Raw genomic sequence first — 18,753 nt, forward strand, 5'->3', positions numbered from 1 at the left:
ATTCACCCAAGTTCACACAGCTGCTCAGTGGCAAAATCTGGACCAGGACCCAGGTGTCAAGACCTGTCTAGTACTTTTTCCCATGAAGTCACAGCTACCTGGAAATTCTGTTGCTGTAAATATCTGGCATTTAAAATACAAGAGACTCTGTCTAAAGAAAGTGTATGCACCTGGACATGTTGTAAATCTGGGTCCCTGGCTTTTAGCCATTGTTTCTGGAGAATGAAAAGAATATCCAGGCCTTCCACAGAAAATGTCTGGCTTGAGCACTGTAAACTCTCACTGAACGAGAGGAATTATGTTTCTAAATAGGTTCTGTGTCACACAGCATTTCCCTCGTGAAGATGCAGCCTTTGTTTCACATAAGATAATGTTAATTAGAAACGAGGTACTAGAATTTTACATTGCAATTACTAACACGCCCTCTTAAGATAGTTTATTTTCATTTAACACTCAGATTGTCCTTGAATCAAGACTGGCACTAATAAGAACTTGGGGCAAATATCTGGTTATTTTGCAGCCATAAACCTGTTGTCAAAAAGAAAAAAAAAAGGGACTTTAGTTGGAATTATCTAAACTCTATAATTGCAGTAAATAAAATTCACCAGATAACAATCCAGTCCCTTCACTTGAGTGTGTTTCTAAAGACAGTCTTTGGCCTTTGGTTCATTAAACTACCTTTCTTCTATTAAGATGTTTAATATTTTTAGCAGAATAAATGCCTGCATTAAATGAAATTTTCTGGGTTGTAAATAGCCTCCCCAAAGCATTTCAGTAGACTTGTGGAACCATTTTATTTCGTACTTGCAAAAGTGATTTTTTTAATCCTTTGGATTTATTTACTTAAAAGCTGTTGATAAAAAGATTAAGATGAACACAGAACTCAGAAATCCTTGGAAACAATTGTCAGTTTTATAGCTCCTTAAAGAAGCATTAAAAACTTTACACTTAAAAAAAAAACACAAAAAACACTTTACACTTAAACAGAAATTGAATTTGCTGTTCATATGCATAAAAGATTTAATGGCATATAAATTGGGAATAATTGTTCTGTTTAAAAGGATTAAATTAAACCTAAATCAATAATAACATGTGCAGTTTCAATTTAACTGCCTACTTAAAGTGGCAAATAAATAACTGCTAAATGATTAATAGCAATGCTTTTATTCACCTCCTCGACAGGCAAAATGGCCAGTTATTGAATATTTTACTGTGAGTGCAAAGGATGTTCATTGTACTAGAAACATGCTCTAATTTTAGTAATTTTTTGATTGAATACTAAACTGAATATGAGGCTCTTCGTCAAATGGAGATTTGATTTTATTTGGACTGAGGTTGTCACAGTCATGCTCAAATATGGTCCATTAGAGCTAGCAGACAGGATGGCATACGCATATGAGACCACCCTCCCCTTCCTGTCTGCATCCATTTCTAACCTGGGCATCTGAAGGGCAGACCTGGCATCTGTTGTCTGAACGGCAACAAAAGCATTGTGTACTCGTTGTCTGTATAACCTTCCTGTCAAATGGGGAGGAAATGAGGTACGTGTTTTGTGTGCACAAGATTACTGATGAAGGAGCACTTCACACTCATTTTGTTCCAGTGTGTTGACCTGGACCACACAACACAATTGAGCTTCTCCGCACATAAGCTCAGAACAATGGGGTTCTTTAGTATCATGTTCTATTTCAACCATTAGATTTGTTTCTGTGAAGTATTACAGCTTTCCATGCTCGATAGTTTGCAAAACATAAACTCCCATTTGTCTCAACACATGGTTTCCATCAAAAAGGGAAGAAAGGGGGATGTTTTAAGACAATCATGGCAGGTGTACACGGTACAGTGTCATTAAAGCTCTTAGAAGAGCCACACTTTCCGATTCTCATCTTGTAAATACACATTATTAGAGTGTCTCTTCAAACGATTGGTTCAAAAACATCCTTCGCAGCCAGAGCAACTCATTATGTCTGATTTGTTTCAAACCCTTCTGTATTTTCCAGGTTTCACTTAAAATGTCCGTCTTTCCCAGGGCGTGTGAGATTGCTTCCGTGGGCATCTAAGCATGGCAATTTGCTGAGGCTGGAAATTACGGCTCTTTCTGAAGGTCTAAAGTAATTGAATTCTCCCAGTTTTATCTTCCTCATCATCTTCCAGCAGTTCTTAAAATATCTCATCATGTGGAAACACCGACATTTCTTAATCCCATTTCCTAAATTACAGTTCAAACAGACACTCCATGCTGCCTAGGTCGTGGTAAAAAAAAAAATTGGATTTTTAAAGATAAGTGTTCGTTCTTTCAGGCCACTAAGGTCCCACTTAGTGCATCACGAGACAACTTTGTGTCCTGGAAATAACTTAAGCCCTAGGGAGAGAAGAATCCCTTGAGATCTATCAGGAGGAAGCATGGTACACACCAGTGTTGTGTCCTGGTGACAGAACGCAACACACAGCGAGCAAAGACCAGTGATGGAGCTCGTTGGCATGTGCTTTTATAACCGGCCCTTCCTGGGACCTTCCTTACTCCATGCTGAGAGCATAGTTCTAAACATATATACGTATATAAATGTGCTTAATACTCTCAACGACTATGAGGTAGGCACTATTATTTTCTTTTTAGGTAGGTACTATTATTATCCTCATTTTATTGATGAGGAGCTGAAGCACAGAGAAGAACAATAACTTGCCCACACTTCCACGGTAACTGGTGGCACCAGGAATTGAGCGCAGGCAGTCTGATTCTAGGACCCTCGTCCTTTGACTTTCTACGGTACCATTTCTCAGAACCAAAATATTCCGTATCATTTATTCCATGAGACTGAGGGGTGTCTATAGCCCTGACTGTGGACATCATGCCATCATCAACTAATGCTAGTTAAGTCTGGTGACCAGTGTGAGTGCCAGTTTTCTTAGTATAACTGCAGAGATGGAAGTCAGAGACTCCATTTCCTTCAATCATCAAAGACTACCTAGTTGTTAAAAAGAGTGGGCATTCCTCGCTTATTGACTCTTGTGAGTTCATCATAGGGTCACAGAACAAGAGAGTTGGAATGAACTTTGAGATATCATCTAGCAATTGGATCTGGAAATAAGAGGTCAACATATTTTCATCGATAAACAAGGTCTGTCCTCCTAGTTTAAATGCCCATAACATTCTGTAGTTCTGTACTGTTGGTGCGTAAGATCCGTCCGCCTGTCTTCCTCACTCAGCAGCCAGTTCCATCCGCCTGTTTCCGTTTCACTCACCACTCATCTCCAGTGCCTAGTACTTGGGGAGCCACTCAGTACATATTTGTTGACCGGCCAACTGACTGACCGACCGATTCACTAACTCCCCTAAGGCAGGCCCTGCAACAACACCTACTTCACCACCACCTCTGGGATTGGCTGCGTGATACAGGGCGAGTTACTGGACAGGAGCCAGATCCCAGGGCCAACTGCCAGGGTCTATATCCTGGCTGCACCACGTATTAGCTCTGTGACCTTGGAAAAGTGACAGAAGCCTGTTTCTTCATCTATTAAATGGGCCTAATAATAGCACCTCCCCATAGGGTTGCCATAAGGAGAAAACTAGAGATCCACTGTAAGCTTTCCCTAGATCAGCACGTAGTAAGTAGTGTGTGCTCTGTGCCATCTTCCCGAAGCCAGCACTCTACAACCCACCCAGAAAAGCAGCAAGACAGTGGGCTCCAATAACGTGTGTGACTTTTAAAGGTTGCCAACCCCTGCTCTAAATAGTGCAGAGGACAGGGCTACCTGTTCTAAAACTTTGCCCCCAAAAACCATATGGCCTCTGTACATAATCCTTTCCAAAAACATCACTTTGCCTATCCAAAAGTATTTGTCTTACTATAACATCTTTGCTCGCTAATTAAATGATTTTTACTTAATTAAATAAATCCAAACTCTCAAGTTAATGCAGTTAAGCCAAATCCTTCACAGAGTTTACAAAGCCCTTCAAGATTTCACCTCTGCTTAACCCTGAGTTCTAATCCTCCCACCTTCCCTTTTATCCACGTAGAATTTGTTCTTTGAAAGCCCCATGTTCTCTCTCCCCTCCATTCCTTTTTACGTGTTGTTTCCTCAGCCTGGCTTACACTTCCTGCCCTTCTTAGCCTTCGGTCTCAGCTAAGCCATCACTTCCTTCAGAAGGCTGCCCTTTCCCCCAAGATGGGATTGGATGTCCCTCCCGAGCCCTGATGGCCACTCATCACTCTAATCACAAATAGCTCACTTCCTGGTCTGTATCCCCCTCACCGCTGTATCCCCCTAACTTAGTATGTGCTCAATAAATATAGAATCAGCCAGCGAGCAAATGCATGAGGAAAGTTAAATTCTGTCGAATCAAGTGAATGAATGAACGAGGAGAGTTAGACTCACTTTTTCCTTTCAATATATCATCGATACGGGAAATGGCATGTTTCTTCATTTCGAAAAATCTTTATATCTTTATTTACTTGAAGATGTACTTTCATCTTTTCTTCCCCATCTAAACAACCACTGCTGAACCTTATACTTAATGCAGCACAAGATAAGCCCTAAAATCATTCACTGATTTGGTCCAATGCAGGAAGTTTTTCTGCATGTTTAGGTTCTAGTTTACTGCTGTTGGTTTTTTTAAAAAATATCTAAAAAAAAAAAAAATAAAATAAAATAAATATCTAATGCTCAGTTATTGATTGAAGCATCACTTGTTGCCTCTTCTGCCCATAGCACAGGGTAGAGGTTAGGGAAGGAAGGATAACCCTCTGTCCCTGCTGCCCAGGACCTTAACCAGGTGAGAAGATACGGTTGCCATAGTGAAATAAGCACAAATACAGAACATGAAGTAAAGCTATATTGTCTCATTTTGATTTTATGCAACCTTGAGAAATAAACAGAACAAATATAATTGATCCCTACTTGCAGATGACAGAAACCAGCTCGGAGGTGACATGATTTGCCAGCTGATGCACAGATAGGTAGTGGCAAACCCAGAACTTAAGCCCAGGTCTGTCCAGTCCCAAATCTAGATTATGCCCTGCTGGCCCCCTCCCTGCCCCTGGGACACTACATGCCCAGTGACCCTTGGAGTCAAGTGAAAGGCAGGGCCCAAAACTCCTGTAAGTTCACATGAGGGGACATCACATGGAGAAACCTCCTCAAAGCCTCAGAGGCAGGCAGCCCTGTGGAGTTTCGGGAGCGGGGAGTTGCACGGTTTGATGTCAATTTCCTGACAAACGTGGACCATCTCCATTCAGGCACTTTGCTGGAGGAGAATATCATTTTTCTTCCCTTGGTGGAAAAGGAAGAGAAGCCTATCCCAAGAAGTTTTCTGTCTTAATATGCGAACTAAAAATTCAAAGTGACAAGGGGAATTCCCTGGCAGTCCAGCGGTTAGGACTCAGCGCTTTCACTACCGTGGCCCGGGTTCAATCCCCAGTCAGGGAACTAAGATCCCATCCCGCAAGCCTCGCAGCGCAGCCAAAAAAGCAAGACATAGGAGTTGGGGCTTTCTGCTCTAGTTTTTGCTTTACATCAAATCAAAGAACTCTAGGTCCACATTAAGAAGATTAAATTAACATTAGGGGCACCATTAGTTTGTTTACCCAGCATAAAATTATGTCCTCTATAAATGGGAATATCAAATAGCATAAAAAGCCCAGATGATTTACATTTTCTTTTTGATTAGAGGATTGCATCTACTGTACCAAGGAAGGAAAATCTCTCCCATTTAGCTTTTGAAGATCAAAGCAGCCACTAAATATGCCATATTACCAGCATTTTTTTTTTCTTTTTTGGTTAAGACTAGGAGGTACTTTGAAAATTGAGATCGTCATGGAGAAAAGGGAGGACTTTATTTGGGGTCATATGTACTGATTACAGACCAGTTCACTCCCCTCGGGCTGGACCCTGTGCTTAACCTTTTATTCAGATAGGGCTGTCTACAGCTTAAAGCTCACACTGACCTGTCTACTGAGTTTTGTGTACATAGACTTGACCAAGAGAGTACAAACTGAGAGCTTTCAGAGGCACCATCTGATTCCAAAAGTTAGGGATCTTTCTGTAGCACATTTGATAAAATCTACAAAGACGAAATGAAGTCACAAGTAAAAATCACTGATACAGGAGGATGAACCTATGTAGGTATTCAGTTGGGATAAGTCTTGCTTTCCTCCCACGAAAGGCTCAGACTGAGTCGTTGTTCAGGCAACAGTCGAATTTCCCTTCCCAGATAAACAGCTAAATGTGTAGATCACTAGCTAAGTGTGAAATCCATTTTATCTTCAGCAGCTTGGTACTTATTCAACTTATGGTGTGTCTTAAGTAACAGCATTCTTTGCATCAAGGCCATTTACTGGTTTAACATTATAGACATTTGTTTTCCAGCATATATAAATTAACCATCCCCCATTTTTAAAAAATCACTGAATTGTACACTTGATTTTTTAAAATTTTAAAAATAAATTTATTTATTTATTCATTTTTGACTGTGTTGGATCTTCGTTGCTGTGCACAGGCTTTGTCTAGTTGCAGCCAGTGGGGGTTATTCTTCATTGGGGTGCACGGGCTTCTCATTGTGGTGGCTTCTCTTGTTGCGGGGCACGGGCTTTAGGCATGAGGGCTCAGTAGTCATGGCTCGCGGGCTCTAGAGCACAGGCTTAGTAGTTGTGGCGCACGGGCTTAGTTGCTCCGCAGCATGTGGGATCTTCCCGGACCTGGACTCGAACCCGTGTCCCCTGCATTGGCAGGCGGATTCATAACCACTGCACCACCAAGGAAGTCCCCATCCCCCATTTTTATTCCATATTTCAATGAACTTAGGTAATTATGACTTTTTGCCCTTATGTGTAGTGTGTAGGTCTAATCTGAGCCTGGGATGTGTCTTTCCCATGTAGATAGTAAAAGGAAAAGTGTAGGAGAAAGATGGAGATTATTTCGAATAAGATGATCAGCTAAAGAGAATGAGTAAATCTGTTTGGATAAAGGACTTGACATTTCTTTTCTGCTTTGGGCAGTCAACAACCCATAGAAGACAAATACTCAGACCTGCGATATGACCCAAATTGGAAGAGGAAAAAAGAGGAGGGGAAGTTGTTGGCTGTGGAAGCATTGCCAGAGTCTGTGGACAGCTCTGCAGAAAATCTGACTTTGAATCCACTTTACCCTTCCAAGGAGACTTCGATGGAACTCTCAGGGGGGAAAGGTGAACAGAAGAAGAGCCCACCGAGCACAGCCTCCTTACTTGGGAGTGAATTTTTAAGCCCAAACTACGAGCATGGTGCCCATCGCAGCGGGCCGTTTTCAGTGCTGAGCAGCAGTGACCCGGAGGAGAAGTCCAGCAACCTCTCTCAGTACTTGAAGAGTTCAAGTTCACAGAGTGAGGTATTCCTGCCAGGATCACACGGCCCTCGGCGAAGGAAGTCCAAACAGTATTTTGTGGAAAAAAACAAACTGACCTTGGGATTACCCACTCCGAAAACAGACTCTTATCTTCAACTTCACAATAAAAAAAGGCGGGAAACTCACCCAGAACAGGTATGTAGCAGCTACTTAAAAATCCCTTCTGAGCACTAGACTGGAATTTGCCTTTGTTTGAAATGGCTAGGTATCACTTCCTTTGGGATGGTGACATCATTGTAACCACCTGGCTGAGTAAAATGAACTCCGTGTCCCTTGCCCCTCTTTGAAGAATCAAGGGAATTATTCCACAGTCTTAAGAGCAAAATAAAAGCCATCAATGGCTTACAGTGCTGTAATTCAATTATTATATTCAAAATGTTTCTATTCAAGGGACCGTAGAATTTTTTTTTAACTGTGTGCTCCATTAGATAAAATACAGGGCTGAGAGTCTGATTCCCTATGTTGGTTGCCTTTGTTCCCACTAAGGCACTGGTTTTCAACCCTATTAAATTCCTCCAGTACATTGGAGGTGCAATGACACACTCATATCAATAACAGCAGCTCACTTACAGAAGTGATTCTCAACTTAGATTCTGTGTACATATTGGGTGGTAGTGCAAGGAGGGCAGGATACAACATGAGTATTTTTTTTTTTATTATCCAGTCGATTCTATTATCTTTCTATTATCTTTCCAACTTCCACTGATAATCACTGTACAGTCTTTTATCCTGTGCAAATGATGTGATACCATTACAAACTTTAGTCTCCCCATCTATAAAATTGGAATAATAATAAGTGCCGTCCCTTTCTCATCTGATCGTTTTGAGGGTATATTCTATCCCAGATGATGGATTCAAAACCTGTTGGAAGGGGGCTTCCCTGGTGGCGCAGTGGTTGAGAGTCTGTCTGCCGATGCAGGGGACGCGGGTTCGTGCCCCGGTCTGGGAAGATCCCACATGCCGCGGAGCGGCTGGGCCCGTGAGCCATGGCTGCTGAGCCTGCGCGTCCGGAGCCTGTGCTCCGCAACGGGAGAGGCCACAACAGTAAGAGGCCTGCCTACCGCAAAAAAAAACTCAAAAAAAAAAAAACCTGTTGGAGGACTTCCCTGGTGGTCCAGTGGTTAAGACACCACGCTTCCACTGCAGGGGGCACAGGTTCGATCCCTGGTGGGGGAACTAAGATCCCGCATGCTGTGCGGCACGGCCAAAAAACAGAAAAAAACAAACAAAAAAAAGCCTGTTGGAGCCAGTAAACTTAGTTCTATTTCATGGGTGCACATAAAGATCACATCTGCCCACTTCCTAGTTGATATGTTTGTGAACATGGGAAAACTGGCTGGATCAGTGCATCCACCACCCTTATTGAGGAGACAACTTGAAATTCATCACCCACTAATGTGGGATCATTTTCAAATATGAAGGAGAGGTTATTACATTAAATAGGCAGGCCCTTAGACCTCTCCCAAATTCAAACTGATATTATGTAGAGTACTCTCACCTGTTCTAACCTGTAAGTATTTCCTGATAGAACAAGAGGGATAAGGTGGGTGAACATTTGTGATTTTTTCTTCTTAATTGAGAAACTCCTTATATGGTCTTAAAAGATTATGTCACATCCTTGCCTTTGTAACTAATAATAAAGGAATGGGTGTGTATATTTAGTTGATTATCAAAATGAATACTTAGCTGACTTCAAACAGAATTTTTAACATTTTTGACTCAGTTTTAGTTGTTAATGTACTTTTCCATAAAACTTCTGTGAAATTTTGAATTTTGCTTGGCTGCTCATTTTAAAATATAAATTCTATGAAAAATGTTTATAGCCAATAATTTCTCCTAGACTAGGACAATATTTTTCCTTTATTTTTAAATGTGTTCTCTCAAAAGAGAAGAGGCAAATAGGCCAAAAAAATTAGTTATATCTCTAATAATAAAAGTGAAAAAAGATTTATTATAAACTCTTTAATTGATTTTGTAATTGCTAATTTTTCTTAATAGTTATAACTTAATTTACAAACAATATCATGGTGTGTTGCCGGTGATTCCATAGCATAATTTTCTTCTCATTATGCCAAGGAGGAAACTTTAAAGCATTTTAGGCTTGCCCAGTCTTTAAGCTTGTGAATTATTCTTTGAAGTGGCCATTGACCTTGTCCACCACTTTCTCCAGGTTCAAATGTTTAAGGGCTGATTGCTAATTATATTCAAAATTGTTTCTTCACCATTTTCCAACCTATATTTCCTTCATTTTACTCCTATTCTTTTAAAAAAGGATACAAATTAGTTTGACCTTACAATGATAGAATGATAGGTATAACTTGTTTATTGAATTATAGTCAGTAGCATGGAATGTGTTCCTTTCAAATCGTTATTTATATATGCAGTATGTGCAGGTTTTTCTACCAGTGCAGGTTATATGTCCCCTGATGAGCAAGAACTATGCTTTGTATTTATTTTTAATCTTCATGGTAATTAGCCTAACACATTGTAAGGGCTCAGTAAGTACATGGGAAATGAAACGTGTCTGTCTTCCATCACCTCCAAACTATTTACCATCTCCTTCTCTTTACTGTGATTTGAAGTTTATGTGGGAGAAACGGTATTTCTAGAGCAGTGGTTTGAAATTCTGGCTGGAATTTAGATTCATCTGAGAAAAAAACCCAAAGTGATTCTCAGCTCTACCCAGACCAGTTTATGTATCTGGGTGAGATCCCGAGCATCAGTATTTTTTTAAAAGATCCTCAAGTGGTTCTAACATGAAGCCAGGTTTGAGAAGCATTGCTCCAGACTAGAGCAGTGGCTTTTGTCCTTGGCTTCACATTGGAATCACCTGGAAAATGAAAAGAATACTGGTTCCTTGGCCTGCAGCCCTGAAACTCTAATTTAAGTCATCTGGGGTACACCGTAAGCATGGGGAGCTTTCAAAGCTCCCCAGGTATTCCTAGTGTTCATTAAGACTGATCTAGAGCAGTGAGTCTCAAACATCAGAATCATCAGGAGGTCTTGTTCCTGGACCTAACCCAAGGATTTCTATTATCTTTAGAAAGATAATTTCTATTATCTTTCTGTTATCATGTAGGGGTAGGGTAGGGCCCAGGGATTTGAATTTTCTACATGGTTCCAGGGGACGCCACTTCTGCTACCAGGCCAACACTTTAAGAACCACTGATCCTTTTTTCCCTCAAACTTTAAGATACTTAAGAACGCCCTGAGGATCTCGTTAAAATACAGATTTTGATCCAGTAAATCTGGGGTGAGACTCAACAGTCTGCATTTCTATCAAGCTCCGAGGTGATGCCAAGGCAGTTGGTGCTTGGACCACACAGAAAGAACATAAAGGGTTTTTCAGAAACCTACAGTAACAATTGTGTAAGTCAGTACCCATTGACCCTTGATGTTTGCAATGGCTGATCGGATTGCTGTGTTGATTTGCGGGGTGGGAGGTAAGAAGTTGGGGTGGCAGGTTTGGAGGCTGTTTTATATTAAGCAGCATCCATCTGGAAGGTTTTCATATTTGAAAGTCTGTTTTCCCCTACTCATTTCTTTGAAAGAGATGACAAATATCTTAAAACTAGAAATACTGAAAGGATACATGACCTCTGTTGTTCAATGAATGAATAAATGTCAATTACCATTACATGGCCAAGAAAACCCAGCTTTTTAATATATCATTTTGTTGCAAGCCTCCATGCCCAGTTGAATCAGACAGGGTCTTAAGCAGTGTATTGTATTTGGGAAGATTTGAAAGTCTAAGAAGTTCACAACATCCCAGTAAAAAATGTGAACCTTTTTTAAAAAAAAAAAAAAAACTTGAAAAGTTCACATTAAAAAAAACAGGCAAGAATAATAAAGTAGGGATTTCCCTGGTGGCGCAGTGGTTAAGAATCTGCCTGCCAATGCAGGGGACATGGGTTCGAGCCCTGTTCCGGGAAGATCCCACATGCTGCAGAGCAACTAAGCCCATATGCCACAACTACTAAGCCTGGGCTCTAGAGCCCGTGAGTCACAACTACTGAGCCTGCATGCCACAACTACTGAGCCTGCATGCCACAACTACTGAAGCCCGCTTGCCTAGAGCCCGTGCTCCACAACAAGAGAAGCCACTGCAATGAGAAACCCGCACACCACAAGGAAGAGTAACCCCCGCTCGCCGCAACTAGAGAAAGCCCACATGCAGCAATGAAGACCCAATGCAGCCAAAAATAAATAAAATAAAATAAATTTAAAAAAAAAAAGAATGGTAAAGCAAGCTCTGGAAATTAAGAGTCATGAGAGAATCTAGCCCCACTAGATAACAGAGTATATTTTAAGCCTCATTAATTAAATAGTAGGGTAATATTTAATGCATATACAGACAGAAAAATAGAAGAAAAGAATAGAAAGTCTAGAAATAGAACCAAATTAGTGTGAGAATACATGATCTGATATTGTGATTTGATAAAGGTAGGACCCGATTTGAGGTCCAAAATCTACGAAAGGCTGATAGATTTGACTACAGTTGACCCTTGGACAACATGGGTTTGATCTGTACAGGTCCACTTATTTGTGGATTATTTAAAAAATACGTACTACAGTACTACACGATCTTTAGTTGGTTGAATTCACAAATACAGAACTACAGATATGGAGGGCTGACTGTAAAGTTATACATAGATTTTCAACTGCGTGGAGGGTCAGTGCCCCTAACCCCCACTTTGTTTGGGTCAACTGTACATAAATATCAAAAGCTTCTGCAAGAAAAAAGGCATAAGAAAGCCAAAATATAAAGAACTAGAAAAAATATTTCTAATTCATATCACAGCCAAAACACTAATAGCTCTCATATATAAAGAGCTCCTAGAAATCAATAAGAAAAAGACCAATATCCCAATATAAAAATTCACAAAAGATATGAATAGATAATTCACAGAAAAGTTAATACATATGGCTATTAAACATATGAAAAGATATTCAACTTTGGTCATTATAAGAGAAATCCAAATTAATACTACATTGGGATTCCATTTTTCATCTATAATTAAACCAACAAAATTCCCAGTTTTTGCCCAGTTTACCTCTGGGCAAAAAAGTACAGTCAAGCTGATGAGAGAATAAATTGGATTAACTAGTATGGGGGACAATTTGTTAATATCTACTTAACATACAAATACTACACACACTCCTTGAGAAAGCAAAGCTTAATGGCCAAGAGTATAGGCTTTCAAGCCAGGTTGGTTGACACTGACACCTGCTAGCCATCTGACCTTGGGCAGGTTGCTTAACCTCTCTGTGCCTCAGTAACCTCATCTTTAAAATGGAGATAATACTAGTACCTTCCTCAAAGGATTATTAAGAAGATTAAATGAGTTAATATATGGAGAGTGCTTAAATCAATGCCTGGCTTATAGCGAGCCCTATATACATGTTAGTAATTATTATTTTTTAAATTGACCCAACATCTTCCACTCCCAGGAATGTATCCTAGTTATATGTGTGCAGTTTTGAAATAACCCTTGAACAAAATCATTCATTTCGTCCTCATTTCTAATAGCAAAAGATTAGAAAGTACCCAGATGTCTATATATGGGGAATGTGTAATAAATTATAGTATATTCATATAACAGAGTACTGTAGCTATTAAAAAAATGAGATGTTCCTCATGAACCATTATGGATGGACAACATATCAGGATTTATTATTACTAACAGAGAAGCTAAAGTTGTATAAAAGTGTATACAGGGGCTTCCCTGGTGGCGCAGTGGCTGAGAGTCCACCTGCCGATGCAGGGGACACGGGTTCGTGCCCCGGTCTGGGAAGATCCCACATGCCGCGGAGTGGCTGGGCCCATGAGCCATGGCCGCTGAGCCTGCGCATCCGGAGCCTGTGCTCCGCAACGGGAGAGGCCACAACAGTGAGAGGCCCGCGTACCGCAAAAACAAACAAAAAAAACTGCAGTGAGGTACCACCTCACCCTGGTCAGAATGGCCATCACTAAAAAGTCTACAAATAGCAAATGCTAGAGAGAGTGTGGAGAAAAGGGAACCCTCCTACACTTCTGGTGGGAATGTAAGTTGGTGCAGCCACTGGGGAAAACAGTATGTAGGTTCCTCAGAAAACTAAAACAGAATTACCGTATGTTCCAGCAATCCCACTCCTGGGCATATATCCAGACAAAACTATAATTCAAAAAGATACATGCACCCCTACTTTCACAGCAGCACTATTCACAATAGCCGAGACATGGAAACAATCTTCATCGACAGATGAATGGATAAGGAAGAGGTAATACATATATACAATGAAATACTGCTCAGCCATAAAAAAGAACAGAATAATGCCACATTTGCAGCAACATGATACAACTAGAGATTATCATACTAAGTGAAGTAAGCCAGAAACAGAAAGACAAATACCATATGGTATCACTTATATGTGAAATCTAAAATGTGACACAAATGAACTTATTTACGGAAACAGACTCACAGACACAGCAAACAAACTTATGGTTACCAAAGGGGAAAGGGGGTGGGAGAGGGATAAATTAGGAGTTTAGGATTACCAGATACCAACTACTACATATAAAATAAACAACAAGGTCCTACTGTATAGCACAGGGAACTATTGGATTGGCCAAAAGGTTTGTTCTGTGTTTTCTGTAAGATGGCTGTAGTAGGGCTTCCCTGGTGGCGCAGTGGTTGAGAGTCTGCCTGCTGATGCAGGGGACACAGGTTCGTGCCCCGGTCCGGGAAGATTCCACATGCCGCGGAGCGGCTAGGCCCGTGAGCCATGGCCGCTGAGCCTGCGCGTCCAGAGCCTGTGCTCTGCAATGTGAGAGGCCCGTGTACCGCAAAAAAAAAAAAAAAAAAAAAAAAGTGAGAAAAGATACATAGGTGGTTAATTGTAAGAGGGTGGAGGGGGAGTAGGGTGGGAGCAAAACTTTTCACTTTATACCTTTCCATATCTCTTAGTTTTGAACCACGCCTATGTGTTTAGAATGTACAGTGTTTTGTAGGAACCCTGGTAACTTTACAGCCCCCTGATTGCTCAGGGTCACCTGAATTGCACTTTTGCTTGAAAATAATGGCTCAGAGTAGAACCACTAATTTTTAAATTCAATCTCTCCACAATCATTTCACCATTTTTCATAGATCTGTTAATCTCACATTAAAATGCACTGGAAAAATCACGTTTGAATACATTGCAAAATCTTAGTCACGTGATGTGTGAGGCAAGGAACTGATGTAAAAACCAACACACGCTAGACGGCACATAAGTATCACAGTCGGCCGATAACTTTGCTGGTGAATATTCAGTGCTTACTTTTATTTATGATTTGTTTCATAACCATAAGTATTTGTCTGAAACTCACTAGAATTTGAGTCAATTTATGATCTACCATTAAAGGAAATTGTCTCTTCAACAATGAGCTACCTTTTTTTGTTGTTGTTTTTGGCTGTGTTTGGGCCTTCGTTGCTGCCTGCAGGCTTTCTCTAGTTGTGGTGAGCGGGGGCAACTCTTCATTGCGGTGTGCGGGCTTCTCATTGCGGTGGCTTCTCTTGTTGCGGAGTACGGGCTCTAGGCATGTGGGCTTCAGTAGTTGTGGCACGTGGTCTCAATAGTTGTGGTTCGTGGCTGTAGAGCACAGGCTCAGTAGTTGTGGCGCACGGGCTTAGTTGCTCCGCGGCACGTGGGATCTTCCTGGACCAGGGCTCGAACCTGTGTCCCCTGCATTGGCAGGCGGATTCTTATCCACTGCACCACCAGGGAAGTCCTGAGCTACCTTTCTATCTTGATTCTAATGTGACTTTGAAGGCTGATGAAGGCGAGACTTAGTACAGACTCAGAAAGGAGCAGTAAGTGCTTTATACATGTTATTCTGGTTTTTTCCTTGAAATTTCTTAAAGAAATTACAGATACTTTGCAGTGTGCATATTCAATTAGCTATGGCCTTCTAAACAATATAAAGTCCTATATAGAATCCACTACCCATTCTGAGCATCAGCACATCTTTGAGACTGTTGCTGGGGCAGCAGGTAACTCAGCCAACAAGCATTTATTGAGCAACAGTGCGTGCTAGGTACTCTTCTTAGTGCTAGGGATGTAACAGAAAACAAGACATGCAGAGCCCGGCCTTCAAGGGACTTACATCCAGTCAGGTGACAGGAAACATGTAACAAAATAACTTCAGGAAGGGATAAACATCTCAAAGGATACTGAATCAACTTTCTTTAATAAAGTAATGAGCAGGGTGTAACTGGGATGTTTAGCGAGGTACTTGGGGAAGGGCTCTCTGAGGAGATATCATTTGAGTTGAGACGTGAATGGATGAAAGAGAAAAGACTGTGTAAGCCCTGGGACCCCAGCCTTGGAAGCAGCATTCTCTCCTAGGGGGCAACACAATATAGTGGGAGAAGAGATGAAACTGAAACAGAACACTGGTTTGGGAGTCAGACTATCATGGGTTAAATGCTGGCTTTTCTGTGTACTAGGTGGTACCACCAACTAGATATTTGAGCAAGTGACTCTTCAAACCTTATCTTCTTCATCTATTGTATGGGGTCCATTTCTGCCTTGGAGGGCTATTGGAAGAGCTTATACAAAGCTCCTGACACGTGGCAGACACTCAGTGAAGGGAAGCTGTTATTACCACTGGTCATCCCTTAAGCCACGAGAAAGGAATCCACCCCGGGAATAGGTTCTCCTGAGCAGCTTTTTTTCTTTTTCAGGCTACAGTGTCTCAAAATGAAAGGGACGTGACTGCAGCTAGAATAAGAACAGAGTGTTGTCAAAAGAATAACATCTGTAGGCTCTTGCAGCCCATTCTATGATGTGACTCCCAAAAGACTGTACACAACGGGGGTGGACACACCTCACACTCACCATGCTGTCTCCTGAGGGTCCCCAGTCAATCAAACACTGCCCCATGGATTATAGGACCCTACAGTCTTGTACCCAACTTGTTGGCAATATTTCTTTAATAGTTGCCTTTGGTCTCAGTTGTATTTCAAATATTTACACTTGGTGATAAGGAACATATGAATATTTGACACTTTGGTTTTGAAGTGCAATTTCACATCATAACTCTTTCAAATCTATCTTCTCCACTTCCTTCACAAATGTTCTTCTTAGATACAAATCTGATCATATCAATCTCCTGCTTAATGAGAGGCCCTGTTGATTTCAAGATAAAATTCTGACTCTCAGAGTGGTACTCGAGGCCCTTTGTGACCTGGCTCCTTCCTGCCATTTTAGCCTCATCCTTTGTAACTCCTCCGTTGCATCCTATGCTCCAGTCGTACTCCGGGAACTCACAGCTCCCAGAACCCAGTGTTTCCCCTGGGCCTCTGTCCAGGCTGATGGATTACTTTTCCCTGTCTTGTTTGCTTGGGAAAATCTCAGCCTCCTTCTGAGATTCAACTCAAAGTCCCCTATCTTTATGAAGACTCTCTGAGTTCCTCCCTCATCCTTGAACATCCACTGTAGAATCCATAACACCACACTGCACTATTTAGTGTACGTGTCTGTATGTCTTTACATGACTCTGAGCTCCTAAAGGCTCATCTCTGAACTCCTGAGCCTGGCATACAGTAAGCACTTTCTACATCTTTGATGAAGGAATGTGATTTTTAAATAGTTTTGGGGGGGTTTCCGAATTTTACCACTTTCAAAATGAAAAAATAAAAAAGACTAACGAGCTTGTGCTCTTGACTTAAATAATGGAATTTGGCATTGAAAGACCAGATTTGAGCCCCGTTATTATTAGAGCCAATTATTACCTTTGGTAAATACAAAAAAAACCTTGCTGAGCTTTGTTTTTCCCCATCAGAGTGAGGTTACAAATGTTTGCCTTCTTCTACAGACCCAGGATTATTGAGATGCCCAAATAAGATGCTGTATGTGAACACTTTGCATAGTCATATAGCCCTGTATAAATATGTTATATTTATTATTGAACATTTGATTTGAAATTAGTCTCCTATTGGATAAGATTAATATCGAAGTGATGTGACACTCTCCTTTTCCATGGTTTTAAATTTCATGGTTTGTGAAACTTTTGGTTGTCTATAAAATTAAACTTTACCTTTATTTAAATTACGATCATCTTTTTCTAATTATGTTTGGTTAGAAACACAGAATTCTTTTTTACAGAATTCCTCTAGTCTGATGGTGTTTTTGAGTCCCATATCTCATATTATACTCATTAGAAATATGCTTCTACAGAGTAGGTACTCTGGGTATGTTCATTGATTGACCTTTTGTTTTTTATTTTGCCCTGTGCAACCACAACAAGAACACTTACTTATGACAGCATAATTTAAATTGAACTTTATGGTTTTTCAGTACAAGAAGTTTCTTAAGGCATCTTTCTTGTATGCACTATTCGGCACTTATTTATCTGATCTGTAGAGTGACACTTCACTAATTCGACATTACTGAGGAGGGATCCATGGAAAGAAAACTTTCCCCATAACTGAAGCACGCCCTTTCAAAAACCAGAACTTGAACAGAATTAATCATGTCTAAGGATAGGTGTCCAAAATGTGCCTGGAGAACGTGATAATTCTGTGCTGTCTAACCCAGGCCATAGTGCGCTGTTGTGCAGTGAAGTCGAGAGCTATGGTGATGGGAGCCATTCTTTGCCTCTTTACCAAATTCCCCCAGATGCTACGATCCTGTGGTCATTTTATAAACTGCTGTCAGTGTATATGCTCTTCAGGAGCTTCTGGCCAAGTGGGAAGCAGACATGTAAACAGTCAGAACCAAGTGATAACTGCTGTCCTGGATACATGTCTGGCCCCAAAGGAACCCAGAAGAAGAAGTACCCAAGTCTGTCGGGGGAAGTCAGAGAGGGCTTCACGGAAGAGGCAGTCATTGAACTGACTCTTTAGGGAGAAGTAGAAAGTAACAGGTGGAGGTGGACAGCAAAGTTACCACAGGCAGAGAGAGCATATGGGATGGCATGAGGGTGAGAAAGGACACTGTTTAAGTAGAGACCTGTGGGTACAGGAGGAAGCACTTCGGTGCTGGTCATGACCTGGCAGTTGGTCAGTTAATCAAGTAAAGTGGTTAAAGCAGATGTGACAAACGATGACCTTAAGTACTTTACTTTCACTTAAAGTATATAAATACACATTAATTCACCAACCTTTTACTGAGGGGCCGGGCCTTCCTGTCAGTGTATATTCTATGGACTACAGTTTTGTATTATCTTTCTCACGTCAGTTTGAAAGATCTATGGTGTTCACTTCCAATTTCTTTTTTTTCTTTTTTTTTTTTTTGCGGTACGCGGGCCTCTCACTGCTGTGGCCTCTCCCGTTGCGGAGCACAGGCTCCGGACGCGCAGGCTCAGCGGCCACGGCTCACGGGCGCAGCCGCTCCGTGGCATGTGGAATC

The 18,753-nt window shown here is 41.1% G+C and overlaps 1 protein-coding gene across 1 annotated transcript in view; it reads left to right on the top strand.

Annotated features, from left to right (window-relative positions):
* Positions 1-18,753, top strand: part of JHY (junctional cadherin complex regulator) — a 63,535-nt gene that overhangs the window by 7,494 nt on the left and 37,288 nt on the right. The window contains exon 2 of the mRNA XM_022560406.2: positions 6,996-7,515. Within this exon, the coding sequence (XP_022416114.2) occupies positions 6,996-7,515 (520 nt within the window). The remainder of the gene's footprint in view (positions 1-6,995; positions 7,516-18,753) is intronic.

Source organism: Delphinapterus leucas, chromosome 7, assembly GCF_059928025.1.
Source record: "Delphinapterus leucas isolate spDelLeu-1000000601 "Yukka" chromosome 7, BTC_Dleu_Yukka2, whole genome shotgun sequence".
In the NCBI taxonomy this organism is placed as follows: Eukaryota; Metazoa; Chordata; class Mammalia; order Artiodactyla; family Monodontidae; genus Delphinapterus; species Delphinapterus leucas.